The sequence below is a fragment of the Gigantopelta aegis genome, chromosome 6 (assembly GCF_016097555.1).
Source record: "Gigantopelta aegis isolate Gae_Host chromosome 6, Gae_host_genome, whole genome shotgun sequence".
Classification (NCBI taxonomy): Eukaryota; Metazoa; Mollusca; class Gastropoda; order Neomphalida; family Peltospiridae; genus Gigantopelta; species Gigantopelta aegis.
This window is the reverse complement of record NC_054704.1, coordinates 13,083,534-13,108,956: the sequence shown is the minus strand read 5'-3', so window position 1 is coordinate 13,108,956 and position 25,423 is coordinate 13,083,534. Positions and strand designations below refer to the sequence as shown.

At 37.5% G+C, this 25,423-nt stretch overlaps 1 protein-coding gene across 1 annotated transcript; it reads right to left on the bottom strand.

The window, feature by feature from the left end:
• Positions 1-25,423, bottom strand: LOC121374378 (glutamate receptor 4-like). Its single transcript, XM_041501480.1, has 9 exons — positions 25,406-25,423; positions 21,446-21,518; positions 12,699-12,832; positions 8,119-8,471; positions 6,241-6,439; positions 3,840-4,087; positions 2,433-2,544; positions 1,440-1,577; positions 1-572 (listed from the first exon to the last, which is right to left on the bottom strand). Exons 1-9 carry the CDS (start codon positions 25,421-25,423, stop codon positions 477-479), a joined length of 1,371 nt encoding a protein of 456 aa, XP_041357414.1. The 3' UTR covers positions 1-476.

Below are 25,423 nucleotides of genomic sequence, written 5' to 3'. Positions count from 1 at the left end.
TCTGTATTCTGCCTGTATGATTACTGTTTGCTCAGAGTGTAGCAGACATATTTTCGTTTGTCATTTTCTTTGAGGTTGACATTTCCGCAATACCCTCGTGGCCACAGAACTAGGAGTGGTTAAATTCACGTGAAATGTATTTCTCCTGAACTCACACAGCCGTATTAACTCTATCTCTCTTGTAGAACAATGCAACCATCGCGGCGCGCTCATCACGTAATAGAAATACCGTTGTCTTTCCAACAATGTGCCTCTTGCCATCTCGATTCCGTGTCACTGGTGTCTAGTTTTCCGGTGTCGTAGACAAGGCGTTTTGCCGAGATGGATATTTTTCCGGTTTCGTGGACAAGGAATTCGCTGTTTTTACGTCGAATTACCTTTTAAGTAACTCTTTGGTTTTACGAACGATTAGCACCGGGAATGAAACAGTGCGAGTTCACCTGAACCCACTGTGTAATCGGTATGACAAATAACAATCATCTTGTACCGACATCCGGAAGTAAACCGTTGATCTGTTCTGGTGGTGACCCAAATCTCAACAGTCGTGTGTCGTTCCTTTTCATTCGAGGTGACTGCAAGATAATAAAATGATAAATTAAATGCACAATCTCGCTTCGCTGCATTGTTTGCGTCTCCTGTTAATGTAAATAGAAAGACAAGTACAGGTTTAACTCGTATCACTATTGTACATTATAAAAATAAGCAGAACTGAAAAATAATAATTCGTGTTTGCAGATAAAACACTTTTTCAAAAACATCTTATGTAATTCAAATACAGGTGTTCTAGACTTCTCACAGATATATTAATTTCTACCTCGAAAAGATCTGTTACTAAAATAACTTTTATTAATAATAACTTAACTATTAAAATGAATGTTTAACGACACCCCAGCACAAAAATACATATCGACTATAGGGTGTCTAAGTGTTAAAAAATACTCGATATTGCAGCTCTAAACAGCGCATACATCTCAAAGGCGGATCCAGGGGATGGGACCAGGGGGACTTGACCCGTCCTTTAAAATTAAAGCGCCCCTTTTGTCCAACAATTTATTCACAATTTTCACTGAAATGCCTTTTCCTTAGAGTTGGTCCATGTACCCGTTTGTCCTTGGGCCCGTCCCTAAAATATTTCCTGGGTCCGCCATTGCAGCTTCCTCAGTAGATAAAATAGGTAATTATTTATCTTTGAGTGGCTAAAAAGTAAATTATCAACGAAATTTGATACATCAAAAGAACTGAAAGAACTGAAACTTTGTTTGTTATTTCAACATGGTCATCTTCAATTATTGTAGTGTCTGAAATCTTCGTAAAATTGGAAGTATTATTTAACACAAGACAATATTTATATTGATGTTTTTAAAACGATGCAAAAAACACGTTGAGTATCAAACAGTTAACACATAATTCAATATGATGTACGAGACGATGGAACTCACAAGATATTGGGGACTTAATCGTTTCTTTATACAGAATATCTCTATGATTCCCATCACAATGGCGCTCACCAGGCCACTTATCAGAATGTAGAACACACCAGAAACGTTGCTTAGCGACAGAGATCTCTTTTTGGACTCCTGAAATGGATAATGAAATAAAATAGTAGCTGATAATTTATTGTGATTAAATAGAGATAGATAGATAGACAGACAGACAGACAGACAGACAAACAGATAGATATATAGATGATACATAGATAAATAGGTAAGTAGACAGATAGACAGACAGATAGATTGATAGATAGATAGATAGATAGACAATTCAGACAGACATGCAGAAAGACAGACACAGGCAGACCAACAGACATATAGAGATAGGCAGAGAGACAGAGAGACAGAAAGATAGATAGGTAGACAGATATATATAGACTACTGTGATTATATTATATTATTATGCTGTGCCAGAAAACAATGCGGCTTGAAAGTAAAACTAATCGATTTTTATACTTTTGAAACATGCACACTCACTTTGATGATAAAATAATTGGGGGTTTTTAGAAATCCAATACCTTTACAAAAGTACGTTATAAACAAAAGTACGTTATAAATCAAATACAAGTCTATGAGGCGTATTAATTTCTATCTGGATCAGATAAATGAAAATAATGTTTGTACTGTACTATCGACTATACTGAACATAAAAATAATGTTTGTACTGTACTATCGACTATACTGAAAATAAAAATAATGTTTGTACTGTACTATCGACTATACTGAACATAAAAAGAAATGCACCTATAGTTTTCCCCTGTAACATATTTCACTTTTAAAGAAGGGATTGACAGATGTAGCAATTGAAGAGAATTAGTTTGATTTACAGTATATCATTTCATAGAATTAAGCGTTTGTAATCAATTAAACCTATTACAATTACACTAAACACAACCCTGGTTTTCTTTTTTTCTTTTTTCTTTTTTTTTTTAGTATACTTACTCTGTGGCCTGGGTGGGAAGCGCACTCCCCTTTTTCGTACCACCAGGTTTCTTTCAGTTTGTGCAGTGTACCGTCCTCTTTCAGTTTTAATACTGCATAGTTTATTTTCTCTCTGCAAGGAAAAAACATTCATTTATATTGAGTTATGTAGCAGTAAACACAAATGCGTTTGATTAAATGGGAGGATGATGGTCATGTTGTTGCAATATTCAAATGTTGAAAAAATTGCCTTGGACATTTATTAACGAAGTACACGAGTGTGATTCATGGTGGCATGCAGTCGTGACCTTTTCAAAACTTCCCTTTGACTGTGCATTGTGAAGATTTATGTAACAAACGACTAGGGTAAATTCGCCTAGTTTGGAATTTTAAACGGAGGAGTGCGTTACAAAGTACATTGTCATATCACAAAGAAACAGCATCTTGTGGATACCCACACCCCCACCTCTCTCTCTTCCGTAAGCAACCAAATTATATAAATATTTGGTCTAGCAGTAAATGTTTAACTCTTTTCTTGGCTTGTTAATTTTTTTGTCTAATTTTATTAACCTTTTCACGAATTGTTATCCCAAATTCTGCCCATATCCAACCACCCCCCCCCCCCACCCCACCCCACCCCACCCTCATTCTGTCCGGAACCAGTCAGATTTTGTGCCCGGCAGAGATGTCCCTGAACCGTAATTGGTTGCATGTATGTTAATATGGCTCCCCGTATCCTGTTTAAATATGAGGCCTTTTCAGTTTGTAGTTGAAGGCTCGTCATTATAAAACCAGCCCCAAGTTCAACCAGTTCACGTGCGTGAACTATTTGATTGGTTCCCGACGTGGCCATTTTGGTTTACCGTGAAACGCATAAACATCTAGCGGATGTTTTTCTGCTTGGTCTGGCTGAAATCAACCCAAGAACAGACTCTGGACCTGAACAATGTTTTTAGATTTTAACAGCATGATATACTCAATAAAAGTAATAAAGGCCAGTACACTTTCTTCTTCTTTTTTCTTCTTTTTTTTTTGCATTTTTCTTCATGGTTAAAAAACAAATACAGCTTCTTCGGTTGTAAGGTGTCGATGTTATGGCATGTTCTTAAAAGCAATGATTTAAAAAACAATTTAAAGCGAAAAACATGAAAAAGTATCATTATGAATCTTAGCCGAATGTGCATTTGGTAGTTTTAATACAAACATGAATAATAAACCGTGTGCTAGTTTGTTGAGTGTTTCACGAGTCAGATTTTACCAAAACAAAGTATAGAAGCAGTCTGTGCTCAAAAGTTGCTAAAATAATACGGAACTACCAAATAATTACCAACGAGTCGTCAGACCCTTACCTAATTTGGTTACGTACATTAGGCTTGCTCATATAATTTTAGTTCGTAAGAAGGAGTCTTCGCTTTTGCTTGGACTTACTTTAGAGTTGACCCAAGAGGTGTGGCAATTCCAAAACCTTTCAGGTTGAGGTTGGGCCCCACCCTCATCGTGCTGCAGGGTTTGCGGTTGTTATAGTAGTCGTTGGTGGACGACTCGAGGAGAAAGGCGTAGTTCCACTTGGAACTGCGGACCCGCAGCACTCCCTCGGCTATGGTCTTGGCAAACGGCGACGGCGACGTGGACGTCATGAAGTTATACATCGTCTTGTAGGTCGTCACCTGGGACGTCTGCACAACATTTAATGGTTAAAAAAGAAAGAAAAAAAATTAATATTTAACGTTCTAATAAAATTTGTTACACACCCGTTGGTGTGAACACCATTCGTTATTTTTGATAACGCATATAATGTTAACACAAATGCGTGTGATAACATTTTAAAAATATACGACTGGCTGCTCGTAGGCGATGACCAGGTTACTAACGCCATACGCCATACCATCCAATAAAAAAGCACGGGTCGAATCGATCACTCTGTGACGTACAAGTTAACTTGAAATTGACTTGTCTGTGACGCACAAGTTAACTATAAGCACTAGGGCCGCACATAGGTTTTATTTCCTCTCTAAGTCCATGTATGCTTGCTATGAGAGTTGTAGTCATTGTATAAAGTTGTTATATCCCAGTGCCTATATCATGTAAATTGTGTGCCTCAGTTGGTACAGAGATCACCTGAGGAACCATTTAGGATTGCGCAGTCTCAAACGGTGGCCCACGAAAGGTATATCAAGGACCGATAGATGATGCGTGGTGTCGTTAAAAGTTAACATTGGTTTTGTTTAACGACAACACTAGAGCAAATTTATTCATCATTGGCTATTGAATGTTAAACATTTGGCAATTTTTACATAGTCTTAGAGATGAAACCCGCTATATTTGTCCATTAGTAGCAAGAGACCTTTTATATGCACCATCCCACATACAGGATAGCACATACTACGGCCATTGATATACCAGTCGTGATGCATGGGCTGGAACGAGAAACAGCCCAAGGCATCCACCGACGGGGATCGATCCCTGACCGAATGCGCACTAAGTGAACACTTTAACACTGGGCTATGGCGAGGTGTCCTTAAACAAAAAAAACTAAAAAACTTTTAAACTAATGATATACGACTATATATATTCAGATCGCATTAGTCATCGATCATTATTATGGATGGAAAATTTTAATAACCCTATAAATTGTGTTTTTTAAAAAGCATAGTAAATCAAAAAGGGTAATTACTATAAACTGTCAGTGCTGTTTTCTTATTATCATAGACAGGAAAAATCACGGAGAACTTCTTCCGAGCTGTATTGATCTTACGACCTATGGCACCTTAGGCGAACACCCTTTCAACGAGTGACGTCTTGTTTCCTGATATTGGATGCCAATATAATATATTAATGGCGACACCTTCTCTAGGCGGTTTCAGGAATAATTTTGTTATATGAATTCTTAAATGCTTTTAGGATATCTGAAATCTTGATCGGGGGCCTGATTCAATAAACTCACGCAATACTGCCATCTTGCAGTGCAATGCACAGTTTAAAAGTTTGCTTTGTTTAACGACACCACTAGAGCACATTGATTGATTTATCATCCTCTATTGAAAAAAAAGAAAGAAATGTTTTATTTAACGATGCACTCAACACATTTTATTTACGGTTATATGGCGTCAGACATATGGTTAAGGACCACACAGATTTTGAGAGGAAACCCGCTGTCGCCACTACATGGGCTACTCTTTCCGATTAGCAGCAAGGGATCTTTTATTTGCGCTTCCCACAGACAGGATAGCACAAACCATGGTCTTTGTTGAACCAGTTATGGATCACTGGTCGGTGCAAGTGGTTCACACCTACCCACTGAGCCTTGCGAGGGTTTGGAGTCGGTATCTGGATTAAAAATCCCATGCCTCGACTGGGATCCGAACCCAGTACCTACCAGCCTGTAGACCGATGGTCTAACCACGACGCCACCGAGGCCGGTCCCTCTATTGGATGTCAAACATATGGTCATTTTTGCAATACAGGGGCGGGTCATAGCCCAGTGGTAAAGCACTCACTTGATGCGCGGTTGATCTGGGATCAATCCCCGTTGGGTTATTTCTCATTACAACCAGTGCACCACGACTGGTATATCAAAGCCATGGTATGTGCTGTCTGTGGGATGGTGTATATAAAAGATCCCTTGTTACTAATGGAAAAATGTAGCGTGTTTCTTCTCTAAGACTATATGTCAGAATTAAGAAATGTTTAACATCCAATAGTCGATGATTAATAAATCAATGAGCTCTAGTGTTGTCGTTAAACAAAACACACTTTAACTTGTTACAATTTTCGATTTTAGATATGTATAATTTTATAAAGGTGCATTAGAAATATCTCGAACATTTACTTTGAAGAACTCTCTCGTTGATCCGTATTCCCGCGTCCCGTACGCGATATCCGTCTGCTTGGCGAGGTCGTCTGCCGACTCTATGGGACTCTTCATCCGCTCGATGGTGAGGAACGCGGCAAGATTGGCGGTGTACGATGAGATGATGATCAGGACGAAGAACCACCAGGCGCCGCCTATTAGACGTCCTGCGGCGGACCTAAAATAGAGAAGAAGCATGTAATATTACCAGCAGGCCCCGCATATCAGACGTCCTGCGGCGGACCTACAACAGAGAAGAAGCACGTAATATTACTTAAGTTAACAGGAAAAGCTCTTTTTAAATATTTGAATGTCGGCTATGAATCATGATTAATGAGCACAGATTATCAGCGTTCTTGCCATATTCTTCAAACACAGCCTCCTGGATAGATATGATTTGGGCTACAACGCAGATTGGTCCTTTGGACACTTTTTTCCATTACGTGTTTGGCATTTAATTTAATCAACTATCCTGCGACGATGTTTAGCAAATATTCCAGCGGCGAGTGCTGCGACCCCACGTCTCACCACATCTCCCCACATCTATTATCTTGTCTTGGCTTAGATTAATTCACTGTCTTTGATTTTTTTCTTCTAGACTGTTTCACGGGGTGATTACAATAAATCACTTTGACAGCAATCCTTTGATACCACAGCTATCTATGGAGGAGTAATTAATTTTAATACGTGTTTTTCTTTAATCGCTTTCATATGAATGGCCGTGTATGTTGACTACGTAATTTACTGTTCAGCTTCTAACTGAAGTTCAATTTCGATATTCTGTGCATTTAACTTAGCTTCTTTGAGGGGCGGGACGTAGCCCAGCGGTAAAGCGTTCGCTTGATGCGCGGTCGGTCTGGCATGTGCTATCTTGTCTGTGGAATGGTGCATATAAAAGATCCCTTGCTGCTAATCGGAAAGAGTAGCCCAAGAAGTGGCGACAGCGGGTTTTCTCTCTCAATATCTGTGTGTAGTCCTTAACCATATGTCCGACGCCATATAACCGTAAAATAAAATGTGTTGAGTGCGTCATTAAATAAAACATTTCTTTTTTTCTTTCTTTTTAACTTAGCTTGCAGTGGGCAGAATCTGGTTCATTCGCTACCTAGGGTGTTCACCTGAGGTGCTGGGGTCGTAGGTTCGAATCTCCTAATGTAGACCCATTCTCTGATTAGTTGTTTCCCTCCCAACCAATGCTTCACGACTGGTATATCAAACGTCATGGCATGTGCTGTCCTGTCTGTAGGAAAGCGCATGTAAAAGATCCCTCACTACAAATGGAAACATATATTCTTTCGTCCGAGGGCAATTTTTCTAATGGCAAAAAGACTGCCAGTACGACAACGTATTATAGCGCAGCTACGTCAATTGCTATTGGTGCCATCGTTAAGTTCAAGCCCTGATCAGTATAATTATTAACATAGACAGATCACCTTGGGCAGTGTTCGCTGTCCGGAACATTTAACTTAGCTGCGGGGACGGGATCTAGCTCAGTCGGTAAAGCGCTCGCCTGAGATGCAGGGGTCGTAGGTTCGAATCTCCTATCTGTTGAGGGCCTTGCACCTAATTAGGTATGAAGAACATGTTTGACCTATTAGAGATGTGAATACCCGGGTACTGTTAAGTTTCAAGAATTCTAACAACCAACAGTAGATTGTCACACATGGCCAATTAAAGTGTAGTGGTAATTGATTTAAAGCGCTTCCATGATGTCAAAGGGGTAGCGGCTGCCTACGCTATATGTCTCTGGGGGGAAAACCCTGCTACTAAGAAGACCCATTCTTTGATTGTTTTTTTTCCCTTCCCAACCAGTGCCCCACGACTGGTATATAAAGTTTATTAACGTAGACCAATCACCTTGGACAGTGTTCGCTTCCCTGCATCATGAGCGCGCCCATGGAGAACCAGAACGAGTTGTAGATGGTGAACTGGTTGTACATGACGTTGCCGAAGAAGGGCAGACGTCTCCACTCGTAGGGACTGAATCTGCTGACGAGGAACATGCTGAAGCTGACGACGACGTACACGACGGTGATGCACACCCACACGGGCACAGAGAACGGCTCCATGAAGGAGAACACTCCGGGCTTCATCTTTTCGGGACGCTTGATCATGATGCTGATGCCGATGTTCATGAAAGGCTTGGAGAAGTCGACGACTCGCTCTCTGTGGGCCGTGATCGTCAGCGGCGCCACCGTCATATCCGCTTCCTGGAACACACAAATATCAGTCAAAGTTAAAGTTTTTGTTTAACGACGTTACCAGAGCAAATTAATTTATTACTCATCGGCTATTGAAATAGAACAGAAGAGAATAGATGTTTAACGACACCCCAGCACGAAAACAACCCATCTGCTATTGGGTGTCAAACTCGACTGTTGGATGTCAAACATTTGGTAATTTTGACATTAAATCTAAAGTTTGTTTTGTTTAATGATATCACTATAGCACATTGATTTATTAATCATTTGGTAATTTTGACATTAAATCTAAAGTTTGTTTTGTTTAATGATATCACTATAGCACATTGATTTATTAATCATTTGGTAATTTTGACATTAAATCTAGTGTGTTTTCTTTAACATCATTAGAGCATAGTGGTTTATTAATCATCGGCTATTGGATTTCAAGCATTTTGTAATTTTAATATTAAGTCAAAAGTTTGTTTTGTTCAACGATACCACTAGAGTACATTAATTTATCGGCTATTCTATTGGATGTCAAACATTTGGTAATTCTAATATAGTTTTATACAAAACAGTTAGTTTGTTTTGTGTAATGACACCACTAGAGCACATTGGTTTATTAATCATCGGCTATTGGATGTCAAACATTTGGTAATTTTGACACTGTGTCTGTTTGTTTTGTATAACGACACCACTAGAGCACATTGATTTATTAATCATCGGATGATGGATGTCAAACATTTGGTAATTTTAACAGTGTTTAAAGTCTGTTTTGTTTAACAACACCACTAGAGAACATTGATTATTGGATGTCAAGCATTTGGTAATTTTGACACTAAAACAGTTAAAGTTTGTTTTGTTTAACAACACTACTAGAACATATTAATTTATTAATCATCGGCTATTGGATGTCAAACATTTTGTAATTTTGTCATTAAGTCTTTGAGAGGAAACTCGCTACATTTGATTCATTAGTAGCAAGGGATCTTTTATATTCACCATCCAAACAGGACATCACATCCCACGGTCTTTGGTATACCAAAGGGCTGGAACGAGAAATAGTCCAATGGGCCTACCGACGGGGATTTATCTAAAATCGACTGCGTACCAGGCGATCGCTTTACCACTAGACTACGTCCCGCCCCGAAAGATCAATAAAGCCATGGTGCTCCTTTTCATCAAAGGTGACCATCTACCAGTGTGCTGGGAATTAATACACGACATATTTCATTATTGGAAGCCATGTCTTTACGACGTCTGGGAACACTATTTCAATAAGGACTCGACAAAACTCTGTGAGACTCACTGTCTGCAGTTTGGCACATTGTGAAACGTTCTGTATTACCGTCTTGTCAGAAATGTTTGAGGCTAACACGTAATATATCACAAAACGCGTCAGACGGAAAGATTGGGATTTTTTGCAATAGTGTATTATAACTTTCACAAATAAGACTTTTCAGAAGTACAGAACCGTATGTCTGTTATCAATGTGTACAATAAATATATATTTATTGAACACTATTCCTCTTAATACAAGGAAAATGTGAATAGCATTTTAAACTGATTCTCGTCATTTAATTCTTAGTCAATTTGTCACCAAAATAGTGAACCAAACTAAATACAGTGACGACGTAACACACCATTTAAGTTAATCGTATGCATAATTTAAATAAAAATCGTTTTATTAATTACTGTATAGTTGACCGAATTATATTGAAAAACCTTCTGTGGATATAAATTCGAAAATATATTTAAACTTTTAAATTACCTATATCTTGTACTCGAACAAAGTATCTATAGTGGTTCTGTTTGTTTTGTCTTCAAAACGTTGTATGTCTTGTAACAATATAGTTTTTAAAAACACTTGAATTACTGCTTGGAAGTGAAGGTGACACAAATGATGTAACTGATGTGTATTTATTTATCACACATACTGCAAAAATAATCCCCTTCACGTGATTTTTTTTTTAATTCCTAACGCGGATTAAGTTGAATAAAATTTCACCAGTAATTGAGACACCAACGTAGGAACGCCATTCTTATTTGTATTCCATTGCAGACAACGAAATGACATATGACATGAAAGAAAAAGGAAGTGCATTAGGCCAGGGTGTGAGACCTTCCTTCCGTAATATGATCATCATCTTCTGTGTCGAATTCATCGATGTCACAATTTCAGTTTTCAATTATCTGCGAGTACAGGATACATCTTGACGATAATGGGCGCTGCTTCCATTAAAACGTTAACGAATCGTGAGATTTTGCCTCTCGTCATTCAAAGCCTTTAATGACATTCATATTTTCCGACAAGGCGAATCCCAATGCAATGTGAAATGGAGAGGTTTTACTGTGGAACATTACGGTAATTAGAACGCAGGCGTCAAGGCATGCGTAATAAACGTCTTCCGTTACAATGGCGTCCAATCCACTTGACACAGCTATGTAGAACAAACTGCTTCCGCGAAATGAAGTCATTTTCACGCCGGATTTATCATTATGACGTGCCCATTCTTTCTCTAGATAACAAGGAATGATTTTTACAATTAATGAGGGACGTTTCCAAAGAATATAATAGAATTACGTAAGGCAATTAAATAAACTTTCATTCAGAACAAAAGCCTGTATTTTTAACGACACCTCAGCACATTGTTTTCTTGTATATAACGGACATTAATTTGAACACGTTTTCCAAGTAACAGCAGTTTTGCTCGGTACCCATGGACATATTGCCGATAAGAAGCAATATATAGAACACATTATTCAAAAACCTTAAATATTCTTGTAAATATGCTATTTTAGTCGCAAACTGGAACATTTATTATCTTCACGAACGTTGCCGTTAGGGGGTTTGTTTTTAGTTTTCTTTTTCTTTTTTATTGGAACTTCAGATTTACCATTTTGACTTAAAGTCTCACCACACAGTTCATTTCCAGGTAAGAGTCCATCCATCACGGTCCTCTATAGTTCCTAATTGTGACATTTGTTGTGATTCACATATTCACTTCTAGTAATTGGGGAAGAATTAAAACAAGTATAGGCTAGATTTTGCCTATGTTATTTTTTAATATTGTGCATTGACCTTTTGGGACATTGGTGTACAGCGGAACAGGCGGACAATGTGAATCGGTTTCTGCTCCATCTGTTCGGACCGGTACTACAGCCAGATGTGGTCAAATCTCAATTTTGGAGTAAAAATAAATACTTATATATGTTTGCAATGGTATATGTTGTTAGTGCCAACGAGAGCCCATTCTATTAGCAATCTTCATTTGAAGTTGGGCAATTTAATTTAGTATAAACACATTTTATTTTTTTGCCAAAAAATATACATTTTGTAGGAATACATATTCATTGGATTTCAATGGCAGATGGCATCTCTGTAGCGAGACCTATAATAAGTGCGACTTGACTTTTGGTAAAATGGTCCTAACAAAAGGACATCATATGATCAAAGTCGAACATCTATCTTTCTATCTATACTAATGATAAAAGAAAGCTGACATACTACACACTATTAAATTCAAACTAAAACATCATTAGACGGCAAATGTAGTAACTTCTTGGTGTCTAATGTCATATTAACTTCTAATCTTGCACAGTCGACATCAGAGGTTAATACAACATCAAGACTGCAGTTCAATATCAATATAACGGCACGCTAAAAGAAATGCTTATATCAGGTGTATACTTTGTCCTAAATAACAATACTTGACGTCGTCAGTATGATACAGCATTATTGGAAAATGATCTTGTTAGTATTATTATTGACTGAAAGGAATCATAATATTAATATGTTTTAACTAATTGTTTTGTATTTTAACACCCAACAGCCGATATCAGCATTATGCCACCTTGAATAGAAGGGTTGATACCAAAAGCACTTGATGTAATATATCTGTACATTTTTCTCTGCTTTTTTTTCTTCTTCTTTTTTTTTTTTTGCTTTCTTTCTTTCTTTTTTTTTCTTTGAGTGTGGGGTTATTTGGAGTTTGGTCGGATTTCTTTGGTTTTTGTTTGGGTTTGGGGTTTTCTGGGACATGTTGGGTTTTTTCTGCTTGTTTTCCATCGTTTTGGGGTTGTTGTTGGGGTGTTTTTTTGTTGTTTTTACGTATTATGTCATACTGTTTGAAAGGTACGATTAAACCAAAATGTGGCTAAATATGAATGAATGGGACAGGCGGATTTGCGATCGCACATCTGTTGCCTTTGTGAAATTATCCGCTAGGGGAGTGACTAACGGTTAGACATCACCCCTCGTCTCAGCTCGCCGATCATCCCGTCCCACGATCCGTTGGCCAGCTCCTGTCCGTACTCCTCCACCAGTCTGAACGTGTACGAGAACTTCAGTCTCTTGCCAATCTCGTCTGCCAGGTCCTTGCAGTAGCCTGCAGGAGAGAGAGAGAAACGGGAATCACATTCATTTTAAATATACAATATTGTCACATCAAGATCTATTTTAAGTTTATAATAATAAGAAGAAAACAAAAAACGGATATACTTGCTTAATTACTGCCTGTGTCTACATTAACCTTCCATTAAAGGCATATTGTCACATACCACTGACCTATTACATGGCCTAACAACGTATTACTTAAAAATATATATATTTGATTTGTCCCTAAATGTACTTTATTCAACCATCTACGCAACCACCATACTCCACTTATTAATGATATTTTGTAAAAATAATTGAATTATGGCATTGGTCCATAATTCAAAAACTAACATTGCTGAGAGCGTTGGCATATATTTCACTCCATTGCAATAGCTAGATTTGGTCTGTAAATATTAATGTAATTTTGATTTATTATTCATTTTTAGAGAAATAAGGTCCTTAAATCTGTGACAGTATGCCTTTAAGGTGTGCTTAAGAAATTAATGCTGTCGCTCTGTGAATTCTTAGACTACTTGACAGAAAACAAATTCTAAAAATGTACTTGCAAACAGTAGACCAAAAATTTATAAAATAAATGAATACTAATTGACAACAAACACTATATCCAGACAGTGGTAATATTTTGATTACTGAATAATACACAAATCTGGTTCAGAAAATGAATAGCATTTGCATTTTATTTCTAAACGTGGCAGCGGATCGCATGGACTAATAAATATATCTGTCTTGAAATACGGGACATGTTTCTATAAGTTACGTATCAGCCAATGGTTGTCTGGCTCCCATTGGCGGCTCCATTCATTCAGTCTTGTGAATAACAATTTAAAAGAAGAAAAAAAAACCTTATCGTTTGTCAATGTCATGACCGATTTGTACGCTAAACAAAGTAATTCAGAGAACAAAGTTAAAATTAAATTTTGTTTTGTTTATCGACACCACAAGAGCACATTGATTTACTAATCATTGGCTATTGGATGTCAAACATTTGGTGATTTTGACATATAGTTTAGAGAGGAAACCCCCTACATTTTTCCATTAATAGCAAAGGATCTTTTATATGAACCTTCCCACAGACAAGATAGCATATACCACGGCCTTTGATATACCAGTAGTGGTGCACGGGCTGGAAAGAGAAATAGCCCAACAGGCCGACCAATGGGGATCGATCTCAGACCGACAGCGCATCAACCGGGCGATTTACCACTGGGCTACGTCCCGCCCTTTAGAGAACAAGATCTGTACAGTATGTTTGTGTTAGGCTAATTTTTGCTTTCAGTGTTATTGATGATCGTCTAATGAATACGAACAACTGTGACATAAACCACGTCCTTCCAGACTGGTTTCAGTATCCACTTTTACAGACTATGACGTCATTCACACCCATGTACACCTACTGTATTGTTTCGTTTTCATTTTTATATTGCTGTCATCCAGGAAATAACAGCCGAGTGTGGACTTTTTTTATGTCTGTGATAATCAAAATCAGTGCGTGACAAAATAGTAACCTGCATGAGAGCCACTACAGACTGGTGTACTCTAACACTACTGGTTCCCATAAAATATGTAACACGTTGCCGGTCGACGCAGACCAGAGATACGCTTTGTGGAATCGGTGACGGGTCGACAAGATGAATTCGGGTCAACCTTGCAGATCTGTCACAGTGCCTGTGTCGATCTACGTTCGCTACATAGTTTACGGAAACCCGGCTTTAGGGCTGTTACATAATTGATAATACAGGGAACGAAACTCGTCGTATGTTTGCTCTATGTATTCTTAGCTTAAATAAAACTGGGGGGGGGGGGGGGATTGTAGGTACATATATGTAAGAAGTCCGCGTAATTTAATGTCTCGAATGCATTACATATATTCGATGTTGTAGATAACAGTTGCATCCATAGATAATGATTTCAAAGCACTTTAAAAAAAATTAAACTATTAAAAACTATTCAGTTAAAAACTATTCAGTTAAAATTAATAAATAGTGTTACAATAACTGTGCATTGTTTATAATGAATAGAAAAAAGCAAGTATATATGATTGCATGTTGATTTTATGTATTACGAGAAACGGTGTTATTCCAAGATTAATTATTCTAATCAAAACCTGTTAACACAATGCAAGTGAAAATGTAACCCACAAGACCTTTATATTATCTCCTTCAAAGCATCACAGAACTGCTCCTGCTTAAACGAATTTCAAATGTCTGTCTTCTTTTTCTGTAGTACGATTTTCCTTCAAAACGTTCACACAAAAAAAGTTAATTACTTCCCTGTTTTTTTCTTTTTTGCTGAAAGCTGTCACATTTGATCAGTCTAATATGCTCTAATGTGCGGTGCGACAGGCCATAGTTCAGTGGCTAGAGTGATTGTGCCACGATATCCTCTGTGGTAAACTCGCTTAATTTTCTTCCAGCCAGTTCACCATGACAGATATATCGAACGACACGGTATGTGCTGTCTTGTTTGATACACACATGTATGAGTTTTCATTTCATCTGTAATTTATATCTGCTTTAATAACACCTAAAGGTTCAAGCACGCTGTCCGGGACATACTATTCAGTGATTAAATGGTTAACAGAGAGATATCAGTTATTATTAATAAAAGTTGCACTTGACATTTCTTCCCCATATATAGTTAAACCCAAACAGTGATTCTGAGATGTTCGAAAAGTTATTATCATTTGAAGAATGCAGTATATAGCAATGGAAATGCAATAAATCAGAACATTTTTGTTGATCAATAATTATGTCTGCAGTTCATGTTAGAGTACGCTGGAATCCGAAAAAAAAAAAATATATATATATAGCAATTCTGAATTTTTTTGTAACATATGACCGGGTTGGAATTATATGAACTCAAGAAGGATTATTAGAATCATGCACCGAAGAGTATGTACTGTTAACCAGGATAGATCTTACAACTCACCACTTTTACTTGTAACACCTATCCAGTATCTGTTTTGTTTACGTACATCATATGAAAGCAAACACAATATCAGCTTATTTATAGCAATTCAATAAACTGTAGTAGTTAACATTTTCAGCAAAAATCTATTATATATTTTGATAACCGATCATCATATCGGAAAAGCCAGACCATCCGTTTTCATTATAATCAATCAGTGGAACATCACTAATAGCGTAGTATTATATGTACACGATGTTAACGACGGCATGCGAGACTGGCGATATGAACGATGTACTCATGTGTGATTAAACAAATATTAGCCTGGTTTTCATAAACTCTGTAACACAACGGCGACCGACGCTGAAAGACGCAAACCATAGAAAATGTTTATGGAACAGTCGCAGTAAATCAGCGTTGGCCAGGGGCCTGTTCAGGAAAGCAAGCGATAAGTGCCTTATGTTGGATGAATGTGATGTGACAAAACAAATGGTACCAGTCAAAAGTATAGAGAGCGCTCGACCTCTTGAACACACCACTGATCCGATGCAGATCCAACGAATGTCGATGTAGAGCGTCAGTAACTGTGTTCCCATAAACAATATATATATTTAGTCTGCGCCGACGTGTTTGAGATGGACACCAAGCTTCAGAATATCGTAGTGGTTCATTATACAGTTTGTCCATTGTGTGGGCGAGGTGGAACCTATTTTAATGAGAGTCTGCGCAGATGACTCCTTTGTGATCAATTAAATAAGGAATATGAAACGTGTGGATTCTACTCTAAGTGTTTTCTATTGATAGGCATCAAAACGTACTTCCCATTTAAAACATCCATTACTGAACACCAACTATAAAACTTCTGTTCCTTTTACACAATGACTGGCATTGCAAACACATGTGTAGGAATGTAGAACTGAAGAGCGAAATGCACTCTGAACTCTGAAACATGCACACACAAAACCAAATTCGCCAAGTATTAAATTGACTTTATTTCAGAAAGGCCTTAACTATCACAGAATATAACGATATGTCTTGCGGAAAAAACCAAGTATTTTCAAAAGACACTTAACGTCTGTGGTGGTTATTCATAAATGCCTATTTGAATATTCAGGATGAAGAAAGAAAAAACATATTCATGGATTCAGTTTTAGATTCTAATAAATGGTTTGTTTTATGCTTATTTGCCCTTTGTTTTTTACTTTGTTCTTCACCATTTTGTAACTTTTTACTAGCACTTCAAATGTTCCTTTATGTAACTGTCAGATATCATAATTATTATTCACGAATATTTGTTTTCTAGTTTCCATTTTATCACTCTGCTAAATCAAAGGAAAACATATTGTCGCAATATTGATAATCATAATTCTTTTTAAACTCTCGCAACATCGATAATCATATTTTGTTTTTAATCATCGGCTTCGTTTTAAAATACCAAGCCTTTTTAAAAAAGAAAAAAAAGAAAAGAAAAAGGACTACCTTCAAATATCTGTCACTGTAACATGAATGCATATGGATATTCACACATTAGTTTAATTGGGGTTAGTTTAGACTCCAGTTGCTTTTTGTTGCTATAAAAGTTAACAATGTGTAGCGTAAGGGTTACGGTATCAGTTTTGTATGTACATTTTGCGTTATTATTATGTCTCTTTTTGTGAACTTATTGAAATATTTCACACAATAATACTGACATAATTTCTATGAAATTATTTTTCAATGGTAGTGTAGTGTAGAAAGTTGGGATTAAATGCACACCAGTCATTAGAAGTAAGCCAATGCTTGCCTTCAGCTCGTTTACATCTAACTCATATGGCTCCTCGTCTGCTTGTAAAACAAACTCGTTATCGTACACATTATGCCTCGATATTTGTGAAAATCAGTATATAGAGGCATTAACATGATCAGACCGGCCTCGGTGGCGTCGTGGTTAGGCCATGGATCTACAAGCTGGTAGGTACTGGGTTCGGAACCCAGTCGAGCATGGGATTTTTAATCCAGATACCGACTCCAAAACCTGAGTGAGTGCTCCGCAAGGCTCAATGGGTAGGTGTAAACCACTTGCACCGACCAGTGATCTATAACTGGTTCAACAAAGGCCATGGTTTGTGCTATCCTGCCTGTGGGAAGCGCAAATAAAAGATCCCTTGCTGCCTGTCGTAAAAAAGTAGCCTATGTGGCGACAGCGGGTTTCCTCTAAAAACATGTTTGACGTCCAATAGCCGGTGATAAGATAAAAAAAAATCAATGTGCTCTAGAGGTGTCGTTAAATAAAACAAACTTTACTTTAACATGATCAGATATTTCAGAATCGATGTCTTGTTGACATATGTGTACTAATCTCTGGTCTTTGGGTATTTGTTTACAAATAATGTGCTGGCATGCTGATTTTTCTAACTTAACATGACTAAAATAAATGGTTTAAAAATGAATTTTTTTTAATTACGAATGTTGGTTTGTGCAAAGGAACACTTTATTTTCTAGAACATGTTACGCTTTTTAGAACTAAATATTATATGAAACAAAAAGAAAGAAAGAAATGTTTTATTTAACGAAGCACTCAGCACATTTTATTTACGGTTATATGGCGTCAGACATATGGTTAAGGACCACACAGATTTTGAGAGGAAACCCGCTGTCGCCACTACATGGGCTACTTTTTCCGATTAGCAACAAGGGATCTTTTATTTGCGCTTCCCACAGGCAGGATAGCACAAACCACCCGGTCGGTGTAAGTGGTTTACAACTATCCATTGAGCCTTGCACTTGGAGTCGGTATCTGGATTAAAAATCCCATGACTCGACTGGGATCCGAACCCAGTACCTACCAGCCTGTAGACCGATGGCCATCGAGGCCGGTATATAAGAAACAATATCACAGGACATATTATCTAAGTGGTAAAGTGCTCGCCTGATGCGCTGTCGGTCAAGGATCGATCCCCGTCGGTGAGCCCATTGGGCTATTTCTCGTTCCAGCATGTGCGTTACGACTGCTATATAAAAGGCCGTGGTATATCCTATCCTGTCTATAGGATGGTGCATATAAAAAAAATCCTACTGTAGCGAGTTTCCTCTTTAAGACTATATGTCAAAATTACCAAATGTTTGACATACAATAGCCGATGATTACTAAATCAAATTAGCTTTTGTGGTGTTGTTAACAAAACAAACTTTATTTTTTTTTAAATTAAATGTTCACAGCAGACAATATTTTTTATTGTTCAAATATGATCCAAGCTAGATTTTTAGTCATTTTATAATTTAAAATAAATAATAGATTTCCCCCCCCCCCCCCCCCCCCCCCCATTATTCATACATATAACTAGTTGACCTTGTGTATGCAGAATTAATTAGAAAATACACATAAACGTACAACTGCAATATAACCTCTAAAGCTATAGAAAAAAACTCAAGTGATAACAATATATTTTACATCGGGGATTCGGCAGGATTGTTCATAAACAAATATTTCTAATACTCTAATAAGATTGATACGATTCCTGTTTGTCGGTGCATACAGGTTCTGTCAATCGCTACAGCCCCGTTCTGTTTTATTTGACGAGAAATCTTAACACAAAATGAAATGTCCTTTTAGCGATAGCAGTGGGGTTTGAAGGCATCGATTGACATGCAGAAATGTCAATGACATTTTATTAACTTGGCTCAAAGCAGACAGAGTGTGCACAATTTATTGTGTGGGGATAACTTGCCAATCACTTAGTCGATCCAAATGTCATTGCAGGTCTAGAGAGTCTATTACCTGTTAATGTTTCAGTAGTTACTGTATTTAATCAAATTGTTTTTAATTAAATGAATGTTCGTAATTCAGCTAGATTTAAGATAGAGCCAAATATTTTATTATATAAATGTTTTTTTAAATGTTTGAATAAATAAGAAAAAGGTATATTTCGGTAATCAAAATCTAACACGGCTTTCTACACCCACAAGTCGCCTCCTATGGGATGTTTTAGCGTGTAATTATAGAGAATACAATTTCTCAGCAGTGTATTAGGAGATGGGCGTCACTTAGTACGTGCTGCTTGCTTGGCATGCTATAGATCGTACGAACGATTGACGTCCCCAACACAGACACTGGACTGTGTTCCGTTCCAACCAGTGCTCGACGACTGCCATGTGAAATGTCGAAGGATGTGTCCGTTAAATGTAACTGTACGGACTTTTGCGATGTGTACATACATACATATACATGTATATGCATATATATATTGGCAAGATATGATGCCTAGATAAATTTCGTATTCCTGAGGAATCCCAGAATTAAAATATATTATCCCTTGAGTTTGTTCATAGCTTTAGATGTTATATTGCAGGGGTAGTTTTGTGTGTTAATTAGTTATAGGTGTGAATATATGAAAAAAATATATATCTATTATAATTTTTCGTATTGTGTAGGATTGTAGTATAAATAAAATAGCTTGTTACTGTCTCGTAGCATTTGTAATTATCGCAGGATAAAGCCAATATCTTACAACAGTAACCAGTTATTGTCAATTGAGTATAAACAATCACTGGTCACGGTCTTAAGATATGAGCTTTATCCTGTTTAGATCGAATGGCAAATGCTGCTCAGCAGAGCCTCACAACATTTATAATTCACGCCGGATAAAGCCGATATTTAAAGACAATAAACAATTTGTGTCTATACTTACACAGACACACATTTACAGACATATACATAAATGTGTATGTAGGGCAAAAGGTACCTGTCTATTCGTTTTTAATTTGTATTTACGTATTCGTGTCTCAAATGAGTCTGAGATAAGAAAACCTATCAGAATTACTTGTCATCCTCACGTCATAGTGTAATGGCATTTCTATCAGTTATCACTTTTTAATGCAGCTGTCATCCTGCACAAAGCAAGTTATCGTGGAGGGGATTCCGCCCATAATTCTGTTTGTCATCATATCAAGATATATAGCCGCGACCAAACAAACCCCCGTGTGTATAGAGGAGGCTCTGGGAGCACCGCTCTCGTGGGTGATCGATACATTTTACACGATTCACTGCGTGATTTGATTAAGCCAATCTCTGTACTCTGTGTGTTGCCGATCAGAAACTGGCTCTGTGAATACAAGCAAAGCCATGCACAAGAGTTTCGTATTTTATCGGTTTTCTCTAGGATACTAAAACATCATGTCAAACATCTCGGAGAGATTAGTAATCGCAGAACAAGCAGTGGAAGTTAAGTCATTTCAAGAATTGTACACAGTTCATTAATTTTGTTTACTTTATGTAATTTAAAGTTGTGAACGTTGCCAATAGTGACACAGTCAAGTAGTGAAGTGTTCAGGAGAGTGAGCGCTAGCGACCAATTTGACTGGTTTCCATCATATCCTGTTCTATGACAAGCATTTATTGTTAGGCGAAAAAACATCTGTATATCGATCGACCACGAGAAGTTGGCCTCTTGAACATGTTTCATGTTTACCCTTAGTTTCCTATTTTCACTATATCACCTAATTGCAAATCATCATTAATGTTTGTTCTGAATATTAATTATGCGTCATCAATAGTCAACTATCGCCACCATTTTCCCTATTGATAGTAACAAAACACCACAGTTTGTACTGGGTATTACGATTGACAATTAGTGAGCGTTTTCTAAGTCAACTTAACAATTTAAAAACTCGGCTGGTTTTAGTTTAAAATACTACAGAGCAGTTATCTGGAGCTTACCTTCAAATCTGTCGTTTCCGGTGAGAGGAAATCCATTGTCTGGTTTCTCTTTTCTCATTAAAAAGGGAGCAGTCTGAAAAAGAAAGAAATACATGATGGTAGTTTGCAAACTAATGTCCATACCTAGCCCCCCCCCCCCCCCCCCCCCCCCCCCACGAGCACTCGGATCACCCATCAACAGAGAACAGAACAAATAGTAAGTGTAATGTCCCACTGTCTTTATAAGTTATCTCAATATAGAGACATGTGAGCCTGGTTATTTTATTTATTTAGGTCTACGTATGTTTATTTTCCTAAATTTTAAACGTGATTCTTTTCTTTTCTTTGTTTCTTTTTAAGGGTTATTTGGGTGGGGTTTTTAGGTGGGTTGGGGAGGGGGTTTGGGTTGTTTATTAGGTCTATTGGTAGGGTACGTTCGAGCAAAAACGACCACTCACGATACCCAAGTGATAATTTGCTTTCCTTTGGGACTACGTAATTGATCAGTTTTGTGATTTTAGATGGGAAAGTCTACTTAATCAAGGGTGTTACAGAATTACTTACAATAATAAAGCAGAACGGCTGATAAAGTCCATTACGATTTGAGGGGTGTCCGTGCGGTCATCACACAATACCCTGTGGTCTTAATAAACGAGGCACGTCTTTTTAGACTGTCTGGACACAGTGTTTGGGGACCGTCTAAATATACACCTGCCAATCAGGAACCACAGGTACAGGCCATGGAAAGAAAATACTAATTAACCAAGAAAACACTCCGATTATTATTTCAGTACGTGGTTTAATTTATGTACAAAATATAATACAGTTATTTCAACACTTTGACAATGGTGGTTTATTTTTTATTGAAAAATAATATGTAATTGTTGCTGGCTTCTTGTATGGCTATTATTACAGAACAGTGCAATGCATCCGCAAAAATCAGGTATGTTTTGTTTCTTCAGTTCGAAGACACGTTTGGTATTACGTAACCATCAGCTCGCCAGCGTATTCACTGGGACGGTACAAAATGGCTGCGCCCGTTATATCGAATAGCCGTCACATTTAACCGTTTTATTAATTAACTATACGATTATGCTTGTTGATATTAAGCAATAATGTGCATTATATATCGTTGAATATGCATACCAGGCCAAATGCCTTAATTGTCCCTTCATTTAAGTCAAAATGGTAAATCTGAGTTCCTGAGTTTGCTGCACTTTTTAAGATGTTATCGACTAACAGAGACTTTTTAACGATTGTAATTACATATCAAATACATTTTTCTGCCTGAAATATTAGTGGCTGTATACTAAACGTGTTTCTGATCGTTCTACTATTTGTACTAAGTTAAATTTCGTTTTATTTCCTGAAATATATTTTTTCGTACGTACGAAATTATTTGAAGACAACATCCAGTTTGGGCTTCTTACAAATATTAAGACGACCAGAAACACATTGAATATACAGACACTGATATTCTAAACAAGAAAACATATTTTAATATGGAAGTTCAATCGTAGAAATATTTTATTTTGGGGAAACATCTTACAATGCAGCAAACTCTGGAATGTCCCTTTAATTGTCCCTTCCTTTAATTATATACATTGTATTTCCTATCTTTAAGTGATGCTTTAAATATCGAATATTGAATCTTAGTTGTGTTCTAAATGTCAGTCTTCAATTTTCTATCTTCAAGTCAAGAGGTTGATATAATGGGGTGTTTTTTTGTCAGAGTAATTTTCGAAAGAGTTTAGCATATGGCAATAATAAAAAAACTCCATGTGATTACATCCGGGCGAAATATCTGTGTTTCGTTGACAGCTTTTTTAACAAGAACAAAAAGGTCGAATACTCTAGGGAAACAATGGCGACAACAATCAATCAAAATGCAATTTAAACAAAGCATCTATTTTTACCTTGAGCTTGTTGGTGAACTGTATGTAAATGACTACACAAGGAAATGTTTTATTTAACGACGCATTGAACACATTTTATGTACGGCTATATCACGTCGGACATATGGTTAAGGACCACACAGATATTGGGAGAGGAAACTCGCTGTCGCCACTTCATGAGCTACTCTTTTCATTAGCAGCGAGAGATATTTTATATGCACCATCCCACTGACAGGATATCACATACCACGGCCTTTGATATACTGGATGGAAAGAGAACTAGCCCAATGGGCCCACCGACGGGAATCGATCCTAGACCGACCGTGCATCAAGCTAGCGCTTTACTACTTGGCTACGTCCCGCCCATGACTACACAAATGCAGTTTCATAGTTTATGTAAAGCAATACTCACTAAAGATTAGTATGTTGTAATAGTCATTACATTTCAATATAATAGATAGGTTACATAAATTATAAAGAAGGAAATGTTTTATTTAAAGACGCACTCAACACATAAATTATAAATGCTAGAGTTAAAGGGTTTTTTTTAACGACACCACTAGAGCACATTGATTAATTAATCATCGGCTATTGGAAGTCAAACGTTTGGTAATTCTGACTCGTAGTCATCAGAGGAAACCCACTACATTTTCCCATTAGCATCAAGGGATCTGTTATATGCACTTTCCCACAGACAGGAAAGCACATACCACGGGCCTTTGATATACCAGTTGTGGTGATAAATGATAGATGTATTCTCATGTTGGTTAAAGGTACTGCTCTCATGTTTGCATTCATTGTAAGAGACCGGCCTCGGTGGCGTCGTGGTAGGCCATCGGTCTACAGGTTGGTAGGTACAGGGTTCGGATCCCAGTCGAGGCATGGGATTTTTAATCCAGATACCGACTCCAAACCCTGAGTGAGTGCTCCGCAAGGCTCAATGGGTAGGTGTAAACCACTTGCACCGACCAGTGATCCATAACTGGTTCAACAAAGGCCATGGTTTGTGCTATCCTGCCTGTGGGAAGCGCAAATAAAAGATCCCTTGCTGCTAATCGGAAGAGTAGCCCATATAGTGGCGACAGCGGGTTTCCTCTCAAAATCTGTGTGGTCCTTAACCATATGTCTGACGCCATATAACCGTAAATAACATGTGTTGAGTGCGTCGTTAAATAAAACATTTCTTTCTTTCATTGTAAGATGTTTCTGACTAACAGAGCCTTTTCAGCGACTACAAGTATATACAATATATGTTCTTGTTCAGAATACCAGTGTCTGCATATGCAATGTGTTTGCGGTCGAGTCCTAATGTTTGTAGCAGTCATTGTTGACTTTCTTCCTGATACAATGTTTTTCGTATGTACAAAATTATTGGAACGTAAAATCTGGTTTGGGCTACAACAAACATTAGGACGACAACAACCAACACCTTGTTTATACAGACACTGATATCCTAAACAAGACAATATCTTTAATATGTAATTTTAGTCATCAAAATGGATCTGTTGGTCGTAAACATCTTACAATGGCAGCAAACTCAGGACAGTCATTGTAAACATTTGGTCATGCTATATAGTAGCAGCAGGATCAATTGTTTAACGACATATCATCACGTTTTTAAACTATCATCATTGTGTTGTAAACATATGGTTATTTTAACACGTGATGTAGAGTTAGTCAGAGAGCTAGACGGACATGTGGACGGTTATGGTCGTTCTTTGCCGCTAGAGATAAACGTATAGTGAAAACACGGAATAGCTGCCTACCGCACAGTAAGAAAGGATTCCCGCTGTAATACCACAAAAGTCTTATGGTTGACGCTAAATAACTTTATATTGATCATTTTTGAGTTCGCCAATAACAGATATGTTACATAGTAACCGCTAATACACACACTACAGTAAGAAACTCGACAGCACCCCCTTTCAATAATGTTCCGGTTAAAACGGGGTTCTTCCTGTAGTGTAAGTATTAGTGGTTAATATATGAAATATTTGCTATTGGCGAACTCGAAAATGACAAATGTAAACGTATTTAGCGTCAAACGTAAGATTTCTGTTGTATTAGAGAGGAATTCTTTGTTTACCATGTGGTAGGCAGCCAT

Excerpts from the sequence above, each read along its gene's own strand:
- LOC121374378 (XM_041501480.1), bottom strand. Across the intron at positions 8,472-12,698 it reads TCGGCGAGCTGAGACGAGGG|GAAGCGGATATGACGGTGGC; the intron begins GTGATGTCTAAC and ends TGTGTGTTCCAG. Across the intron at positions 6,440-8,118 it reads GGAAGCGAACACTGTCCAAG|GTCCGCCGCAGGACGTCTAA; the intron begins GTGATTGGTCTA and ends TCTCTATTTTAG.